General features: G+C 44.1%; 1 protein-coding gene across 1 annotated transcript in view; it reads left to right on the top strand.

The window, feature by feature from the left end:
* The window catches only part of Chrna7 (cholinergic receptor, nicotinic, alpha 7 (neuronal)), an 85,097-nt gene that overhangs the window by 29,366 nt on the left and 35,068 nt on the right, over nucleotides 1-20,663 (top strand). The window contains exons 3-4 of the mRNA XM_013012004.1: nucleotides 9,255-9,299; nucleotides 16,070-16,179. Of these exons, the coding sequence (XP_012867458.1) occupies nucleotides 9,255-9,299; nucleotides 16,070-16,179 (155 nt within the window). The remainder of the gene's footprint in view (nucleotides 1-9,254; nucleotides 9,300-16,069; nucleotides 16,180-20,663) is intronic.

Consider the following 20,663-nt stretch of genomic DNA (forward strand, 5'->3'; position numbering starts at 1 on the left):
ACTTCAGCACTTGTGGGTGTTTATAGCATAATAGCTTTCAGTTTTTGGCGTCTGCCATTCTGTGAGATGCAGAAACTGGTTGTGTGTCACCTGGGCCCACAGATTCCCGTGTCACATGGCCTGTTCCTCAGGTGAGCTGCAGCTGTGGGGCTTCACATCACATCCTGCCTCTGCCTACAGGCTGACTTCATCTCTTTATGTGTTCCCTCTGCCCGAGTCATTACCTCATGCTCTGCCTTCATTTCAGTAACTCAATTTTTAGCTGTGTCTATTTTGTTATTTTCTGTTTCTAATTTATTAACCATGTATTCCTGTTATTTGGGTTTGCAGTTTATTTATTTAGCTCTAACATCTTCTCTCTCATTTCAATGTGTTATTTTGTTATCTTGTTTCTGAAATCACGTTTAATTTGATCCTAGTCTTTATTGAGTTATACTATATAAGGAACTCCCAAAGAAGCAAGCTCTTCTTTCTTTGGATTTTTTTCCAGATACTTTGTATATTAGTTTTGCCTGTCAGTCTGCCTTTCTTTGTTAATAGGTTTGCTACTTTGTGTTGTTTATTTAGGTATATATGTATTTACTTATTACTTTTGTACCAGTACTGGGGCTTGAACTGAGGGCCTTTCCATCTCACTTGGCTTTTTCACTCAAGACTGGTGCTCTACCACTTTAACCACAACTCCACTTCTGGCTGTTTGCTGGTTAATTGTCAATAAGAGTCTCAGAGACTTTCCTACCCAGGCTGACTTTAAACCTTGATCTTCAGAACTCAACCTCCTGAGTAGCTAGGATTACACCTGTGAGCCACTGGCAACTGGCTCTTCATTACTTTTCTTCCTTATTCATAATCATACTTTATTCATGTAACTATTATTCAGTTTTTTAATTTTGTTCACAGCTTACATTTTCATAATTCTTATTTTCAGTGTTACTAGAGGCACAAATTATTTTTATATTATTCCTTTCCTAGGGTCTTCACTTATATTTTTTCTTCTTTTTTATTAAATCAATAAATCTGTGTTTTTTAAAATATTGGAATCACCAGATAAGAAAAATGCAGGAAAAGTTACTGCTTCTCAGTCTTGTTTATAGGGATATGAAGAGGGCTGAAGTTTTGGAGCAGGTTCTGGTGTGACATCATGTAATAGCTTAGTGAAGTACACTGCACATTTAAAAATGCAACAAGAAGTTTGGAAGCCAGATGGGAGGGGTTCATGCTTGTAATTGTAGCTACTCAGGAGGCTGAGATCTGGGGCTCATGGTTCAAAGCCAGCTCAGGCAGGAAAGTCTGTGAAGCTCTTATTTCCAATGAACTACCAAAAAGCTGGAAGTGGAGCTGTGGCTTCAGCATTGGAGTGCTAGTCTTGAGCAGAAAAGCTCAGGGACAGCGCCTAGGCCCAGAGTTCATACCTTAGGACTGACACCAAAAACAAAAGTTAAATATTTAGATATAAACATGTACGGAATGATTATGGCATCCCACAAAGATAGGCAAGTTTTTAGATACCAATTAAAATAAATTTAAATTAAGATAGTAAGGAAGCAGATAAATACATCCTGGCTTCTTACTTCATTTGCAGATCTTTTCTGTCAGGACACCTTTCTTCTAGGAGGTCAGATCTTTGATGGCCTTTTCATAGAAGAGCCCTCTGGAGGGTTCCTTGGGATAGCCTGGTATCTAGTCCACTTGAGCAGCTGGGCACACCTCTGTTTGTAAGACCTTCCTGGGGGTGTCTGGCTCTACTCCACATTTGCTTTTAGTAAGGTGACACATGCAGGCTTTGTGTATACAGAGTAGCAATGTCTGGCAGCTGTTAGTGTGGTTGATGGCTTTCTCTCCTCAAATCTTTCTGTCAACACTGTTGTCCAACTTGTGACATCCCCACTCAAGGGCTGCCTTCTTCTCTGTTAGGCTCCATTCTTGTGACCTCATGGATTTCAGTTCCTTCCAATCGAGAGCCTGAGATGGTGATCAGGAAGCATTTCTCTTAAGGAAAAGGAATCATGCTGCAGTTGGAAGAGTTGGCAGTGCACCCTTGACTTCATTCTAGCTCCCTGGAAAGAGAGAGCTAGGTATGGGGGATGGAGTCTACACAGCAGGATCTAAATGGACACTCTGTGTGTGTGTGTGTGTGTGTGTGTGTGTGTGTGTGTGTGTGTGTGAAGAGCTTTCCCAGGAGATTGAAAGTCAGTATATATCTGTGAATTCTGCTATAAAAGAGGTTTCCAGAATCTTAGTAGAGAAATAGTAGAGCACCTTGGCCAAATCCTCAGCTATCCAGCCAGCTGGATAGCTGGGTAAAAAACAGATTACATCTGTCCATCTGTCCATCCACCCACTTATCCATCCACTTATCCATGTATTTATCCATCCACTCACCCATCCATCCACCCATCCATTCATTCGACCATCCATCCATCTGACCACTATGGAAATTACATGTTGATCTCTAGGCAATTTTTAAGTCTGATTTCAGGAAGAATAAAAACACCGGACCATTGGCACATAGTACCAGTGACCATTGGCACATAGTACCAGTGACCGTTGTATGTAAAAAGGCGATATTGAAATTCTCTAAGTCTTTTGAGTTGTGAATACATTCCCAAATTTAATTTTACATGTCTTTGTTCTGTTTGAATGCCTTTCTGTGAGCCTATATTACCTTGATCATAAAATTAAATTTGGAAAGACATCCACAATGCTCATTAAGAAGTACAAAAAAGTATGGTCATAGATAATCAAAAGTTTCAAATGGGTTACAAAATATATATGTATGTGTGTGAGAGGGAGAGAGAGAAGACAGAGAAGAGGGAGAGGAAAAAGAGAGCAGAAGAGAGATAACAGAGGGAGGAAGGGAAAAGGAAGAGAGAGAGAGAGACAGGAAAGACATATAAGATGAAGAAGAGAGAAGAGATGGGGAAGAGACAGAGGAAGTTAGAGATACTACAAAAACATAACCTGCTTTAGAGGTAGTAATCAGCATTATGTTCATGATATCTTCTATGGTAAAGTGCTTGTTCATTTCTCACCCATTTTTTCCAGTGGATTATCTACCTTTTCCTGATTGGTTCATATGAATTCGTTTCTTAATCTGGATACACGTCTTTGCCAGCTCTAATGGGGTGCTGACTCAGAGGAAATCACAGACCATCCGTTTATTGTCCTCTAATGGTAGGATGAAAATAGGGTGGATGAGATTAGATAAGTCATCCTTGCTGAAAACTATGGATTTATATCATCCAGAGGTCGTTTCTGCAAACAAGGGTTCAGACATGGCTAGATCTATTGCTCTGTGTTTTATTTTCTCAGCTTCTACCCAAATGCAGCAGAGGAAGGACAGAATCAACGAAGGAGGGGGGGGAGAGAGGGAGGGAGGAAGGTAATGAGATCTCTGTACAATGTCATTGAGTAAGGTGTCCCCATAACTTCCAAAAGAATAATTGCTGTAGAAATGCAAGATAGTGTATTACCCATCATAGAAACAGTTGTACTCTAAATCAGGTGCCCAGTTATTTAGAAAGATTGATTTAAAAAGAAAAAAAAGCCCACGGTGACATAAATCAAAGCCTGTTCCTCTCCTGCATGCCCAGATTTTTTTCAAAAAAGGAATGAAGGGAGTGAGGCCAGTTGACACTGGGGTGCTGCATTCTGCTTGACCTTCCAGCTCCATCACGGGCTGTGTGTGATCCTTGTCTCTCCAGGAGCCCCTGGAGGCTGACAGGAGTCGTGTGTCTTGCAGGAGAGCTCTGTGGGCTCAGTGACAGATGCTAACATCACATGACCTTCCACCGATTGGACGGTCTCTCTCCCCTCGCCCCTCCAGCTCCACGAAGCACTCGGCAGCTTTTTATCACTCCTGATTCTCAGGAGAGAGACCATGAAAAGCCACAGAAACAAGTACCTGCTGCTTGGAGCCTTGAGGGGCTTCTGCCTGCATGGCTTCTGCTCCTCTGTCAACCCAAACTGCTGAAACCAGTTTCAGAGAGCTGTGAATGGACACTTCAGCACCCCTTACATTCATACGATGAAATCCTCATCTCCTTGAAGATGGGGTTCAGGAGGCAAGTCCTTAGGGGAGGGACTGGGACATGCATGAGGTTAATGTCCTTAGAAAAGAGACGGATACCAAGTCAGACACAGGTGGCTCAGGCCTATCATCCTAGCTGAGGCTGAGGTCCGAGGATGGTGGTTCAAAGCCAGCCCAGGCAGGAAAGTTCATGAGACGCTTATCTCCAGGTAACCACCAGAAAACCGGAAGTGGTGCTGTGGCTCAAAGTGGTAGAGTGCTAGCTCTGAGCAAAAAAAAAAAAAGCTCAGGGACAGTGACCAAACCCTGAGTTCAAGCCTCACCACCAACCAACATGTATGCACACACAGACACACAGACAGACAGACAGACAGACAGAGAAACCAGTAGATCTGTATTAATTCCCTTCTGCCCTGGTATATGAGAAGACACAGGGAGAAGATGACATATATGAATGAGGAAGGCCTTCACCAGACACCATCATTCCTTCACGCCCCCCTCCCCCTGTCCCTCCCCCTCCGATATCCAGCACCTGTTGAGAAATCAATCTTGCCTCCGGGTTTATAGACTGTCTATATGAGCCAAGCAGACCAAGCTACATGTCCGTACTGCCTGTCCACCTCTGCCCCCAGACCCCATTGGGTGCTGCTTCTCAGGGGCTTATGCTGTCATTTACCCAGAAACCATTGGGCCGAGGAGGGAAATTTCATCCCCCACCCCAAGAAGAATCCCAGCGTTTGGCCCGCATGGCCTCATGCTTGTGTGGGAAGGGGTGCAGAGGCCTCTTCCTCCGGATTCTGGTGTTATTAATGGGTTCGAGGCTGCTCAGGAGGCTGGCTTCAGCCTCTGTGCAGCTACTTTCCGGAGGGAGGAACTGGCCCCCCAGGTGGGTCTGTGACCCAAGTGGGTCTCCCTTGCAAGTTCTGCTCTGCCCTGAATAAATGATCTTGTGTGAGAGGCCAGAGTGACAAGTGTGGACCACTCTCCATCTGCAGGCCCCTCAAACGCAGGGGCTCTGTTGCTTCGGTGTTAGCTCTACAACTATTTCCTGCTTCAAAAGATCCTGCTCGTGAGGTAAGCGAAGCTCAGAGAGACAAAAGGCGCCTGTTTTCTCCCATATGCAGAAGCTAGATCTGAACTACACAGGACGTGATAAATTATGCAGGACTCTAGACAGTCACACACAGTGAGACCAAAGAAGGATATTCTTAGGGGAAGAGCACCAAGACGCAATGCCTATGTGCCTCTGACCATATGAAATAATATTTATCCGACTGAACTCCAAGAAATGGAAACAAGAGGTTTTATTTTCTTTGTTGTTGCTTTTATTTTCGGATCATCTTGTTTGTTCATTTATCTGTCTTTGGGAGGGTAAGGGGGGGGACACAGAAATGGAGGGACAAAGAGTGAACAAATGCAGCAGTGGTACTCACTGGACACTATGTAGAAAATGAACAATACAACTTCAGGGTGGGGACAGGAGGGAAAAACGGGGAGACGGCAAGGGAAGGGGTGACACTGTTCCAAAAGAATTGTACTCATGATCCGACTTAAGTAAATTGCAACCCCTCTGTACGTCATCTTTATAACAACAAGGAAAAAAAAATCAGAACTGTACATTTAAAAGGAAGCAACAACAAAAAACCCACCCCATCTTGATATATCTTATTTTGGAGAGAGGAGATATATTTTCTTCCTTGACCTAAATTGTAGTTCCTTTTGAACATCCTCCCTGGCTCAAGATCCCCTGGAACATTCTCAGATGTTTTTGCCTGGGTACGCTAGCCCTGCTGAGGGAGTGCGGGTAGGGTTGAAGCTGACTGCTGGTCCTTGATGCAGAAGACTGACAAGAAGCAGGAGAGGGCCTTGGGGAGCCTGGCCTGGGAGGATTCAGGAAAGGCTGCATCTGGGAAAGAAGTATGCAGAGAGAGTGCTGGGCAGGTGGTGGGCTTAACTGTCATCACTTTTCAAGCTCACTATTGTTGTGTGAACTTTGAGGTAGAGTTAAGAATTGGACAGGAATACTCACTGTCCAGGGGACAAGTCTGTAGATGCTGGGCCTTACCTGGGGTCACAGACGACAGCAGTGTGGAGATGTCACCTGGATGGGACTTTGGCAAGTAGGACTGTCACTGAGGGTCAAGGGGCAAAGGCTCAAGGCTGGGACCCATAGGTATTGTGAAAAGACCATACAGGCCAGGCTCTGGGGCTCATACCTGTAATCCTAGCAACTCAGGAGGCTGAGATCTTAGGATCATGGTTCAAAGCCAGCCTGGGCAGGAAAGTTTGTAAGACTTTTGTCTCCAGTGAACCACCAGAAAACCAGAATTGGTGCTGTGGCTCAAAGTGGTAGAAAGCTAGCCTTGAGCAAAAGGGCTCAGGGACAGTGCCCAAGCCCTGACTTCAAGTCTCAGGGCCGACCAAAAAACAAGCACAAAGGGTCATAGAGAATAAAAAGACACCAGCCCTTGTTAATCTGGATAAAGTCCATCTCCCCATCAGCCTCCCTGAAGGGTCTTGCTTTTTCCTCTGTGACCCTGGTCTCTCTACTTAGAGACCCATCACCATTATATGGTTTTGTCCTACCCCACCCCATCTCATGTTCCAAGAAGAGCTCAAGAGCAGTATTCCGTTCTCTGTGTACGTACGGGACTAGCATAGGGCTAGAGACTGGAAGTGCTCAGTAAATGTTGACTGAATGAATGAAAACTAGGTTGGATGAGAACTAGTTGCAGGGGTTACAGTATGATAGAGATTTGATTGTGTGTGTGTGAGAGAGAGAGAGGGGGGAGGGAGAGAGAGAGAGAAAGAATACATTACATGCAGCAGGTGGATAGGAAGTGAGAGGTGACAGTGCTTGGCCAATGGGAGCTCCAGGCTCTGGAGGGGAGGAGGGAGAATCAGGTGGAACATGGCAGCATCCTTCCACTGGCTTCCTCTGGGAGCCTCCACAGAGGCTCTCTCTGGCATCCCTACCCTGCCAGGTGGTGTCTGGCTGCTGCTTGTTGATTACAGTTTGAAACCGTGAGTTGGTCCCATGCTGCTATACCGGTGCAAAAACCCAGTGTCGTTCTAATGAGCTTTCTGTTCATTGGGATGGTGGAAAGAAGAAAGCCTTTTAATTAGATTGGTAATAATTGAGCTCCCAAACCACAGAAGCCTTTCTCTAGAGAGAAGACACAAATGCAGCTTTAAAAAAAAAAAAAGACAGAAAGCAAAGACTCCTAAATGGAACCCTCGCTAATTCTAAGTCCATTAAAACAACGGCTTCTTAATAAGTTGTGGCAGCGGAGAGACATCCTGAAGAATTTAGCAACACTTCTCCATAATGTCAGAGACTGAAGCAAAACCAGAGTGTACCTGGGTGGGAAAATGGATGGCTCCATCAGGATCCTTTGCTCAGTACAGAGCACAGACAAATGTTAGCTTGAAAACTATTTCCTGCTTTAATAAAACATCTTGATATGTCTTATTTTGGAAAAGGAGACATATTTCTTCCTCTAATTAAATCGTACTTGCTTTTGAACATATCCCTTGGCTCAGGACCTCTGGAACATTCTCCCGTGTTCCCTCTCCTGTCTGTGGGAATAACCCAAGCTTGCTCATTTCCTCTTTAGAGTGGGCAGCTAGATAAAGGGGGGCATCCCTGCCAACTCCTGATATGTTTGCCATGCATTTAAATTTTCACAAGGAGTAGCATTTAATTCTCATTTGCATCCCTGCCTGCAGACCACACCCGGGCAGATGCCGTGTGCTTTCTGCCCATTAGCGAGACAGGCCATGGAGTTCTTGCTGTAGTGACTCAAGGGCTTAGCTTCTGGGCAGGTCTTCATGAGGACATTTCATAGGTACATTTCTTGGACAGCATCAGTGGCTAATTTATAGAGTCGTTGAAGGTGGAATTGAGGTGCCAAGTGGAATAGCAGTAGAATCATTGCATGAATTTCTCACAGTGTGTTTTCCATTGACTGTCCTAGGCTTGGCTCCCCCAAGGCTGGTTGCATCTAAGTTGGGAGGAAAAGTTGGATTCGAGTCTACTTTAGGTAGTGTTTTAGGTAACTCTTCTAGCACTATGACAAATGAAAGGTGTGCATTTGGCTCATAGTTTTGAACTTGCTGTCCATTGCTTTGGACTTATCGTAGGCAGCACGTGATGGTGGAAACATGGGAAGTGAAGCAGCTTTCCTTCATGGCTAAGAAGCAATGGAGAAGAAAGGAAGGAGCTGCAGTTTCATTGTCTCTGTCAAGGCCTCACTATCAATGACCTAAAGACCTCTCATCAGCCAATAGTGTTAGCTTGGCACCAAGCCTTTAACACGTGGGTCTTTGGGAGACACTCAAGATCTAAACTTTAGCAGAAGCCTTGTGTTTGCACAATGCCTGAGTTCCATGGATGGTCCACGGACATGACACCATAATAGATAGAGTGGCCACATTCAGATAGGTGTTGTGGAAATGTCGGAAAAGTGAGTTCTAGAATCAGAAGGATCCAAGGGTGAATGACTCTTTTGGAAAAGTGCCTGCCTTTCTGTTACCTGGATAAGGAGTTACCATCCATGCATGGCAAGGCTTCCTGATAGAAGATGAGAGACAAAACAGCCCTAAGCCCTCAGGGCCAAGACACAACCATGACCCCCTCAGTAAATACCTTTGGGACATGATGGGCAGCCATGTCCCAAAGGAATGCCATGCCTCTTTTTCGGGGGGAAGGGAAGCATATAATATTTATATTTGTTGAGAAGGATATAAATTCTAGCCATAAACTCAACTGCAAAAAATTGGAATTGCACTCAATTTTTAAAAGTATATAAATTATAGAAAAAGAAGGAGGAGGAGAAGGAGGAAATGGAGGAAGAAGAGGAGGAGGAGGAGGAGGAGGAGGAGGGGAAGAGGAAGAAAAAGAAAAATAGCCAGGTCCTGAGCAGACATCATTTCTAGATGCTAGGGCTGTTTGATTTTAATTTTCTTCTTTATTCTTTGCCGTCCTTTGTAAGTGCTCGATAATAAATGTGTAGTACTTTGGAATAAATAGAAAAAGTTCAACCCTGGGGAAACGCTGCTGGAATATATTTGGAAGTTCTTGGAGCATTCCAATTTCCACACATAACAATGATCCCAGTAGTCAGATTCCTACATGAATAATCATATCATTCCTCCCTTTGTAGAGCACATAAACCACGTTTATGCCACTGGTATTTATTTATTTATTTATTTTGCTTTGAAGGATGAGAAGAACCAAGTTTTAACCACCAACATCTGGCTGCAAATGGTAAGTGAAACAGAATGCCTCCCGTCTGCCCCCCTGCCTCTGGTCTGTTCTTGCCTCTGGTTTGTTCGTGTTTCTGGTTTGTTCTTGCCTCTGGTCCGCTCAATGTTTGCTTCTGAGATTCAAGGTCAAGAAGGCAAGGAGCTGGCCCATCAGCCCTGTGATGCCACATGTTCCAATCATAAATACTGGGGACATGACATCACAGACTTACCACAGTGAATCCACAAAGACCTGTAGGTTGTTGAAAACAAACATCAGGGCTTGGTGCAAGTGGATATCCTAACTGCTGTGTGTGTGAGTTGGGGACATTCCAAAACCATGTCATGTTAAGACAAATCATAACATGCAGGGCTGCATGTCAGTGAGCACAACCTGTCCTGTAGCTGTTCCCTGGGACCCAGTGGCAGTTGCCTGGTGCTCCGGATCCTTCTCATGGTGGGTTAGAATCAGAATGTGGATTCCTAAGCCGGAAGCCTTCGCTGTTGGCTCCTCAGACAACTCCTGTGAGAAGCTTGGAGGGCTATAGAGGTTGGGCATCCCTAATCCCCAAATCCATCATCTGAAATGCTCCGAAATCCGTAATCAATACTCACGTAGGAATATTGATTGCCAGCCTGCCACTCAAAAGATTTCCGATTTCTTGGAGTATTCCAGATTTTAGATTTGGGGAATCTTTTTTTTTTTTTTTACATTAGGGATGCTCAGCCAATAAAGTCTATGCAAATATTTCAACATCCATTAAAAAAATCACCCAAATATGAAACATTTCTTACCCAGTAAGGGCATCTCAGCCTGTATGCTTGGATTTTTTGTTTTGCTTTGTTTTTACTTTACTTCCATGATTCTATTCTAAATTTAATTAACTGGGAAGGATGCCACACTTAACAAATGGAAACGATGGGAATTCGAACACAAAACTGTCCTTTCTTATTTCAGGTAGAATCTAATTACCATAATAATTCTATGTTCATGTCATTCATTTAAGATCCATATAAAGTAAATCTTTCTTTAGTTATCAGGTGTTATACACAGTGCCTTTTTCTCTTTGTACCTGCCTTTCTTTCTTGCTTATTTTACTCTTCTTTTTTTTTTTTTTTTGAGACAGGGTCTTGCTATGTAGCTCGGGCTGACCTCACACATGATTTTCCTGCCTCAGACTCTGGTGTGCTGGGATTATAAGTGTGCACTACTACAGCCATTGTGCACCTGCACCTGTAATCCAGTTCTCCTTTAGGATTTGTCCTGTCTGTCCAGTTGCAAATAATTTAATACTTGTCAATCTTTCATTCATGTGCCCCATCTTGGTTTTTTTCTCCCCTCAAATGTTATTTATAGCCGGGCGCTGGTGGCTCACGCCTGTCATCCTAGCTGCTCAGGAGGCTGAGATCTGAGGATCATGGTTCAAAGCCAGCCTGGGCAGTAAAGTCCATGAGACTCTTATCTCTAATAAACCACGCAGAAAACGAAAGTGGTGCTGTGGCTCAAGTGGTAGAGTGCTCACCTTGAGCTGAAGAGCTGAGGGACAGCACCCAGCCCCAGAGTTCAAGTCCCACAACTGACAAAAAAAATTTTTTTTAAGTATTTAAATAAGAACAATTCTTTCAAACCAAGCACGGTGGCTCAGGCCCGTCATCTCGGTTGTTTGGGGGGAAGAGGTTGGGAGGATCATGGGCTGAGGCCCAAATGGGCCAACACATTAGCGAAACTCTGTCTCAGTCAATGAACTACACATGATGTTGGATCACAGTCTGAAGGCTGGATCCAGGCAAAATCATAAGACCTTTCCTTGAAAAATAACTAAAGCAAAACAGCATGTGGAAGGTATGACTACAGTGGTAAAGCATTTGTCCTGAGTTCAAACCCCAGGGCTGCCAAAAAAAAAAATACCCAAACACCATATTTTTCCCTCAGGCTAGAAGGATTTACATATTTTTTCTTCTGGGCTGATTGAAGATTGCTGTTATGGCTAACATAATTCACCAAGGTGACAGAGATTATAAACTTAGTACATAAATCATTAAACACTTTTTAATTGGAAATCCGTGCTTGTGTCAACCACAGTTAATTTACATACCCACAGGTGATTATTTTTTATTTCTAGAAATTAGAGAACAATAAAATTGTCACCTACCAGCTCTACTACAGTTTTATTCATAGACCCAGCAACATGTGGAGTCAGTAATGAGGGATTTTGTTAAAGCAATGTTATTCAGTTCTTTGAATTTTTTCCAGATGATATGCTAGGAATAATGATGTTTTTTTCAAGTGTCTCAGGCCGACAACTTGATTGGTTTCCCCTTCATTTTTGTTGAAAGTAAAAAATTGGAAAAAAAATAAACCCATCTCACTTGCCTGGGTGTGGTGGTGTCCACCTGTAATATCAGCACTCAGAAGGCTAAGGAGGAAGGATGGTGAGCTTGGGCAGCTTGGGCTACTGAGTGAGACATTGTCTCACATGAATGTGCAACAAACATACCCAACTGCACTTTGCAAGTGTCCATCACATAATTTTTGCAGTCATTCTCACACATTGATATTGGGGTTGGACCCAAGTTTGGTTCTTGAGTCTTTGTCCAGAGATAAAACATGAAGGAAAGCCAGACAACTAGTAGCTCATCCTAGCTACTTGGGAGGCTGAGATCTGAGGATTACAGTTTGAAGTTAGTCTTGACAGGGAAGTCTGTGTGACCTTCATCTCCAGTTAACCACCAAAAAGCCAGAAGTGAAGCTTTGGCTCAAGTGGTAGAGCACTAACCTTGAGCAAAAAGCTCAGAGGTAGGGCCTGCCTGGTCCCTGAATTCAAGCCCTAGGACCAACACACACACACACACATACACACACACACACACATACACACACTTATTGACCTACTCAGTCCACATTTGGGAGCACCTGCTATGTAGATATGTGAAGGTATCTGAAAATCTAAAACCTTTACCCCCCTTTTGCGCATTTACAATAAGGCCTTGTAATGAACTCATTTAAAGAAAGGTTAACCACTAAGAGATAATAAACGTTTAAGGAGATGGAAAGGCTAATTAGTGTGATTATTTCACATTGTATTATGTCTTGAATTATCTCACTAAACTCATACATATGTATAATAATGGGTCAATTTAAAGAAGATTAAGTCAGAAAAAGTAAAGAGGTGAACACAGAAAGGGCATGGGGCCCCCAGAACTAGAGCAAGGGTCCAGCTTGTGGGTGGACTCAGGGTGTCACAGGTGCTCTAGGAAAATGGGAGGCAAGGAAATGCCCAGAATCTTCTAAACAGGAAGATTGTTCCATGTCCCAGCCTTAGCTGGTGTTTGAATAAGCCAAATTCTTTATGAAGCTGGATGATAGCATTGATCTGGAATATTCTTGTCCCCACTCCTGCATTGTGTGTGTGTGATTGCACATGTGTGTGCTGGTATTATGACTTGAACTCGGGGGTCTCACACACTCTAATCTGCCTTCCTTTCCTTTCTTTTCCTTTCCCTCCCTCCCTTTCCTTCCTTTCTTCCTTCCTTCCTTCCTTTCTTTCTTTCTTTTCTTCCTTCCTTCCTTCCTACCTTCCTTCCTTCCTTCCTTCCTTCCTCCCTTCCTCCCTTCCTCCTTTCCTTCCTTCCTCCTCTCCTCTCCTCTTCTTTATTTTATTTTATTTTTGTTCTGTTTATGGGATCCTGAGCTTGAACTGAGGACCCAGGAGCTGTTCCTGAACATTTGTGCCCAAGGCCAGTGCTCTACCACTGAAGCCACAACTCCATTTCTGACTTTTAGTGATTGGTCGGAGAGAAAAGTCTCATGGACTTTCCTGCCTCCATTGGTTGGCTTCAAACTGTGATGCACAGATCTCAGCCTCCTGAGTAGCTATGATTGCAAGTGTGAACCACTGGCTCCTGTCTTGCCTTGCTTTCCTGATTATGGTTGGTATTCTACCACTTGAGTCAGGCTTCCAAACCAGTGTCGTGCTGGTTATTTGGGAGATGGAGTTTCATGAGCTTTTCTCCCTAGGTTGGCCTTGACCAGTGATTCTCCAGGTCTCAGCCCCCTGAGTAGCTATGGTTACAGGCATTCCCAGAAGCTTGAGTTTAGAACAAAGCAAATAAACCTGAGCCTCTGTACTCTGCCCGAGCCCAGCATTTCAAGAGTGACAACCCTGGTGTCTTAGGTGCCCAGAGTGTGGACACAGGGGTTCACAGGTGTCCCCAAGGGAGCCATAGATGCTCCCCTGGGGCTGTTTAGAAAGAGGCATGTATTAATTCTTGGTCTTGCATCCTTTGGCCTGGTGATCAGCCTGGCCTGACCCTGCCCGAGTGAAAACACAGGCAAGAAGCAAAGAAGCTCAATTTTGAATTTGAACAGGGCCGGATTCCAGGAAGCAGAAATGAGGGCAGGAGGCGGGATAGTCAGAGAAGAATTCCCCACCCTGGCTTTTCTCTTCCCTTCCATTTCTTGCTGCTAATTTCCACTTAGGAAAATCTGAACCAACAGAATCTCCTCTCCAGGGTATTTAAACTTTGAGGTCTTTTTTTTTCTTTTTGGGCTATGCCACTCAGAATGAAAGGCAGAGAAGTAAGAAGAATGGCGGGGGGGGGGGGGGGGAAGAAATCGAATTCTCTTTGACATACAGTGTGTTGATTTTATCTTTTTTTTTTCTTCGCCCAGTTGTCCTTGATTCTTCTAGCTTGCAGAAGCTGAGTTGCCAATCTTTCCACTTACCTCTGGCCTCCCCTCAGAGGGAGCAGCCAGTGATGGATTTTCTGGGAGTAGAGAGGGCCTGTCAGATATGATCTGATTTAATGTATGATAACGAATAACAGGAACCATTTCTCTTTCTGAACAGACATTGCAGCCATTCAGAGATTTGCATTAACTATTTTTTAAAAATCTCCCTTCTATTCTTTCGGAATATTGACCATTTTCTCTGTCGTTGGATGTCCTAGCCTTCCTTTATTTATTGTCTATTTTTAACCTCCTCATTGTAATTATGGCACTAATAGCATTCGCATCCAAGAAGATTAGATTGTACAACCCTAATTGTTGCTGAACTGTTTCCTTTTTTAAAATTTTCTGCATTTATTCTCTCCAACGCATGGAAGTGGCCGCTCATAACATTAGCAGGCCTGGGCTGCGAGGGTGCTGCTACCGTCGGGGTGGGCATAGGTGAGTCAGACGCCATGTCTGGCAAAGAGAAGGAAGTGTCTGGGGTCAGGGTGGAGGAGGCTCACTTTCCTCCTTTCAGGTCAAAATGGTTGATCGGAAGAATTTTCAAATAAATGGTTAGATGTTGATTTCTGACACAAATATGCAATGTCTTTTATGGTAACCAATCTTATTTTGTATATGTGGGCCAGTACTGGAGCTTGAACTCAGGGCCTGGGCTCGCTCACTTACTTGCTAGCTTGATCGCTTCCTTCGTTCCTTTGTTCTTTCCTTCCTTCCTTCCTTCCTTCTTTCCTTCCTTCACCTTCCCTCCCTCCCTCCCTCCCTTCCTTCCTTCCCTTTCTTTCTTTCTTTCTTTCGTTCTTTCTTTCTTTCTTTCTTTCTCTCTCTCTCTTTCTTTCTTTCTCTCTTTCATTCATTGGTCATGGGGCTTGAACTCTGGGCCTGGGTGCTGTCCCTCAGCTCTTCAGCTCAAGACGAGTGCCTACCATTAGCAGTGCCATTTGCAGTTTTCTGGTGGTTTATTGGGGATAAAAATCTCACAGACTTTTCCTGCCCATGCTGGCTTTGAACTGCGATCCTCTGATCTCAGCCTCCTGAGTAGCTAGGATTATAGGCATGAACCACCAGCGCTTGGCTTGCTTGCTTGCCTTCCTTTCCTTTCCTTCCCCTTCCCTTCCCTCCCTCCCTCTCTTCCTTCTTTTTCCTTCTCCTCCTCTCTCTCTCTTTCTCTCTCTCTCTCTTTTCTTTCTTTCTTTCCCAGTACTAGGACTTGAACTCAGGGACTGAGTGCTGTCCTGTAGTTTTTGTTTTGTTTTTGCACAGGCTAGCACTCAACACTTGAGCCACAGCTCCACTTCTAGCTTTTTGGTAGTTAATTGGAGATAAGAGTTTCATAGACTTTCCTGCTCCCACTGGTCTTTGAACTGTGATCCTCAGATCTCAGCCTCCTGAGTAGCTAGGATGACAGGCGTGAGCCACTGACACTGGTGAACGGTCCTTTCTTTGACAAAGGTCATCGAGAAACTAAAGTAAAACTTGGTTCTAAGGCCACAGGCTTGTGAAGATCTCTGGAGTCCTGGGCTGTTCTCCGTTTTCCCCTACTCTACCTCTCATGGCCAAGGCCATGGTGCCTCCTCTGAGCTCACATCTCAAATTGGGCTTCTAGAAGTTTCTTGAGGGTTCTCTTGCAATTCACAGAAAAATGGAATTCATTTCTACAGCCTAGAATAAAGTGAATTTTATTTGTTCAAAATCTCCTCATAATGAAAATTTAGAAAGCACCACAGTCACTCATTTGGCAAGGAAAAACCTATTACTTCAGCAGGAGAGGACCCAGAGGTGTACAGAGGCTTAGCATTAGCTTTGGTGCTTGTCATCCAAAGGTGGCTAACGGTGACAGCAAAGGCTTTAAGTGTCATTTTTATGCTATTCATGCTCATTTCGAAAGGGATTATTTAATTCCCATTTTCCTTATATTTTATAGATAACGGTTCAGTTATGTAAATAAATGTCTGGAAGTCTTTTTTGACTTTGAACTAGCCTAAAAATAGTCTCTTACAAGATACAGAAGTAAGCCAGGAAGCAAAATGCTACTAATGGCAGTTGTCTCTGTGTGTCAGTCTTGGACAGATCACTATTTGCAGTGGAATATGTCAGAATATCCAGGCGTGAAGAACGTGCATTTCCCTGATGGCCAGATTTGGAAACCAGATATTCTTCTGTATAACAGGTAAGCCTATTGGATCCATAGAAGGCAAATGATTTTATGCTTGCATATAAGTATCAATCATATATGAATATTGTATCAAACACTGGCCATATCATCTATCCGGTCTGTCTGTCTGTCTGTCTGTCTATCTATCTGTCTGTCTATCTATCTTTTTTTGGTTCCAGTACTTGGGTTTAAACTTAGGGCATCCATGGTTTTCTACCATTTGAGCCACAACTCTACTTCTACTATTTTACTGTTGGAAATTGGAATTGAAAATCTCATGGAGTTTCCTGCCCAAGTTGGCTTCGAATTGTGATCTTCAGATCTCAGCCTCCTCAGGAGCATGAGCCACCTGCACCTGGCTTATTATAATTTGGAACCATTGTTCCCTGGAAGGCTTTCAAAGGGACCAGGCTTTTGGGAAGCAGCTCTGTCTCCCTCTGCTGGTATTTTCCATGCTTGCATTCAAGCTTGAGTTCTATACATTGCCTGGAATGACCCTATATGAGGTACATAAGGGTTTTGTCTGCTTTGTTGGGTGCTGTGAATGCAACATGCTACAGTCCACAGCAGAAGGGGCTCAATCAAGGGGTGCTCAGCTGTACTCCACAATCTAGACCTAGGATCTCCTTTGAGTTGCTCTATATTTGTGCTTTGGGAGAATTCTGTTTGGAACCAGGGCTGAGTTTCAAGAACACTAACTGCTCAAAGAAGCATGCTGACCATATTCTTTACAATTTTCCATGGTCATGTAATATCAATAGACACCCATGTTGTTTAGAATAGTCTTTTCCCCTGAGGACAAGAAATAAGAGATTGATTCATGAGTTAGTCAAGGCAGTTGGTATACACACACACACACACACACACACACACACACACACACACAAATAGCAAGTATCTAGGCAGGGTATTTTTCTAGAAGCAATGAAATGTCTATGCCAAACCACATAGTTAAGTAAAGGAGTCTAGAGAAACTCTTCTCTATTCTGAATGGTGATGACCAGATTAATGTAAAGGAATGTGGAATTGCTACAGATGGCTGCTGTCTGTACTTCTGTCTGGGAGGAGCGAGCCAGGAGCCTGAGCTTCTCTGACTCAGAGAAAAATGTGAGCACATCCCACTGCCCATGAGGGCCAGTCTAAGATCCCAAGAACCCTTGGGTCTGCCAATATGTCCATCGTGTACTTTGTACTGCCCAAAGTCGAGACAATTCGCTTTCTTACACCCGCTTTGCCATTTGAGCCATCCTTCCTTGGAGTGACTGGGTCTTTTCTGTAGAAGAAATATCTTCTTCTCCTTTGCTGTCACTTGTTTCTGAAATAAAACAAGCTGAGCATTGAGAAAAGCTCAGGGTCGGAGTAAGTGATCCTTGCTTGAATAAATGAAGCCTAGGAGATTACTAGGGTGGACTGCATCTTATCTGATGTTTCCTGGGAGGTTTGGGTTGGATTGTTGGAGTTGCTGTAACAGAGGTGGTGTACCACAGAGCATTACAGACATACATTTATTTGCTCACAGATCTAGAGGCCAGAGAATCTGAGATCTGGGTTTCTTGGTCTTCTGGCTGTACTTCCACATGACCCTTTCTGAGTGCATTTCTGTATCTTAATCTCTTCTTCAAGGACACCAGTCAGATTGGACTAAGTGACCACAGCCTGGTGAGGTCACCTGATTTCATTATTCCTTTAGAGGCTCTCTCTCCAAAGACAGCCTCCTTCTGAGGTCCTGGAGGTAAGAATGTTAACCTATGACTATGGAGAGAAGGCAATTGTGAGCTTCTCAACAGGGGCCTCCAAGTTGCCTGTGTAAAAGCAAGTGGTTAAGGAGAATTTCTAACCTGGATATACAGTTACTCTAAGTATAAGCTTTTGCCATCATATCTATTGTCTCTACAGCCTTTAGGTCTTAGCTTTCCCCTTTGCCAAGGGTGGAAGGTGCCAGCTTCCACAGAGTTGGGAAGGACAGATCTGTGGCTATGTGGGACAGTCCTGGCATGGTTCTTGGCAGATAGCAATGTTGAGAACGGCAGCTGTGTTTCAAGGTGTCATGATGCAGGTTTCCACTTTGAGCTAGATGACAATTTCACTATTTTAGAAGAAGAGTTATTCTTCCTCATTCCCAGTTTATCTCCTTTGTCTTCGATCAAGAATAAATGTGATATCATGGGAGAATCTCAGGAATGAGGCCAGAAGGAATGGGTTGTATAGGTATGTGTAAGATGATTGACTCCAAAACGTAAAAGGTTTGATGATACCAACATCCTGGCTAATGGAGAGTTACTAATTTTTTTCTTTTAGAATTAAATTTTCAAGGAACAAAGATACAACAGTCTCTTCCTGATGTACGACACCAAGAAATAATGCCACCCGCTCTGTGCCTGGTCCAATTGTGGTGACCCAGGAAATGTTCCCCTTATAGCTCCTCTATACTTCCAGTTGATTTTTCTCTCTGTGTCCTTGTGCATCAGACTCTTTTATGGAGCCTGGTGAGGCTGTCTTAGTTGCTGCTTTAGTTTTTCTGAGTAGAGGGACATCGAACCTGTTTCTCCTTTCGTTTTTCTGGGTTCTTGGGACATGAAACCTGTCTTTGTTTCTGCTTTAGTCTTTTTGAATAGTGGGACATAGAATTTGTTTCCTGATAGAACTATTACATGTGTGACTTGCCTGCCCGAGGAAGCACAGTTTGGAATGAACAAGATTAGGCACACTGTGTAAGCTGGCTTAGCATAAAGCTATCCTCATGATGCTGTGGGCTGACTGGGTCCCACTTGGCCAATTCTCTGCACCCTGTGAACCCTACACCCCTCAGGCCCTGATGCTTGCCACCAAGGCTGGAGGGCTGACAGAGATGCTGACTGTGTCTGGGAGTTTAGCCAGAGTTGAGGAAGGGAACCACTTAGATGTTCTATCCTTTGCACAGTGCAGGTGTCCTCAGCCTGGACACTTGGGGTGCTTTGAGAGGAAACAAGGTATGTGTGTGGGGGGGTGGTGTGCTGCCAGGCAGCTTAGGCACTGAGCTTGGGAATCCCAGAATAGCTTTCCCTCTCATTTGATTGGTCAGTGTAGGGTCCAGGGGAGGGACTGTCAGCCCTGCCTTTCTTCAGAGCACACAGGGAAGGACAGGCTCAGAGAAGACCAGCTACCTCAGGAAGTCAGACTATGATGGTGGTGGTGGTGATGGTAGGGCAAAATAAAAGACCAGAGCAGGCAAGCATGATGAAGATACTGGCTACACGGAGTATTCAGCACTCTGAAGTTGGTCAGAGTGAGGGGATGAGGAGGCCAGTTGCCCGTTGCAAATGTGGACTCATGATGCCTCACCTTGCAAGGCCCCCAAATACGGGTGGAGATACCCACCCGGTGTCTATGCTTGCCCACCCTTCCCCAGCCCCACAGCAGTGTCAGTCCATTCATTGGCACGCCCTGACTTCTTTCCCATGGTGGGTGTTTCCTTGGGTTGTTCCCCACTGGGTGAAAATTGATCTCCCCTCTTTTCCTCTCTCAGTAACTCTCTCTCAGAGAACCTAGAGGACCCTTTAATACATATTTTTGCACAGATGACATAGCAGAAGGGAAGGGAGAGGGGACATAGAGGAGGAGAAGGTAAGGGAAAAGGGAGGAATGGAAGGAGGGAGGGAGGGAGCATTCAGGAATGACTTAGGAGAAGGAAAAACCAAGCTTTGGACCTGCCAGAGAAAGAAATCATATTGGCAACTCAGAAAATATTCAACTGTGAAATCGTCCCCGCATGACCCCTTAAAATAGCAGGTAAAACCTTGTCTTTACTAAGAGCCTGACCTGATATTCTGTATACGTGGGTATCTTAAGAGATGTGAGTTTAATATTTCCTGCCAGCTTCCAAGTAGGCCATGTGAACACTGAGTGCAACCCATAGGTTCATTAGTGGATCATTAATATCATTAATATTAATACCCTCAAACCCCTCAAGGAAAGGGGTTAAAATGCCGTGAGCCACATTTTTTTTCCTTAGGGGCATTGATGGTCTCTGGCGATGGCACACAAACACATCTCCTATTTCTCACTGCCATCCGTTTGCTCTTGGTGCCCACGTGTGAGACACTAATGGTTTTATTTTTTGAGGTTTTTTTTTTTAGATGGAATGCATTTTCTGTGCTTTTGAAGAGGCTGGGGCATTGCAAAATAGCTATCTCTGCATCATTTCTGAAATAGGCTGCTGTATTTCCTTGATGGATGGAGAACCCGTTTTGTGTTGTTGGCCAGCTGGCCAGGCTGCTTTGAAGAGAGGATGGGCATTCATTAAAAAAAAAAAAAGCAAAAAGCTTTATCCAGTGCCAAGCCCAGAAGTTTCTCCATCACTTAATTCTGCCTCACTTGAAGGCTTCCGATCAAGGATTTTTCGGCACACCATTTTGTTCAAAGTGAGTAGCAATTATGGACGGTGTGTCCTGATTGCTGCCCCTGCTTTCAAAGGAGTTAAAAGCCTTGCTGGAGTCAAAAGACAGGAGAGACATCTGAAT

Source organism: Dipodomys ordii, unplaced genomic scaffold (genome assembly GCF_000151885.1).
Source record: "Dipodomys ordii isolate 6190 unplaced genomic scaffold, Dord_2.0 Scaffold15, whole genome shotgun sequence".
In the NCBI taxonomy this organism is placed as follows: Eukaryota; Metazoa; Chordata; class Mammalia; order Rodentia; family Heteromyidae; genus Dipodomys; species Dipodomys ordii.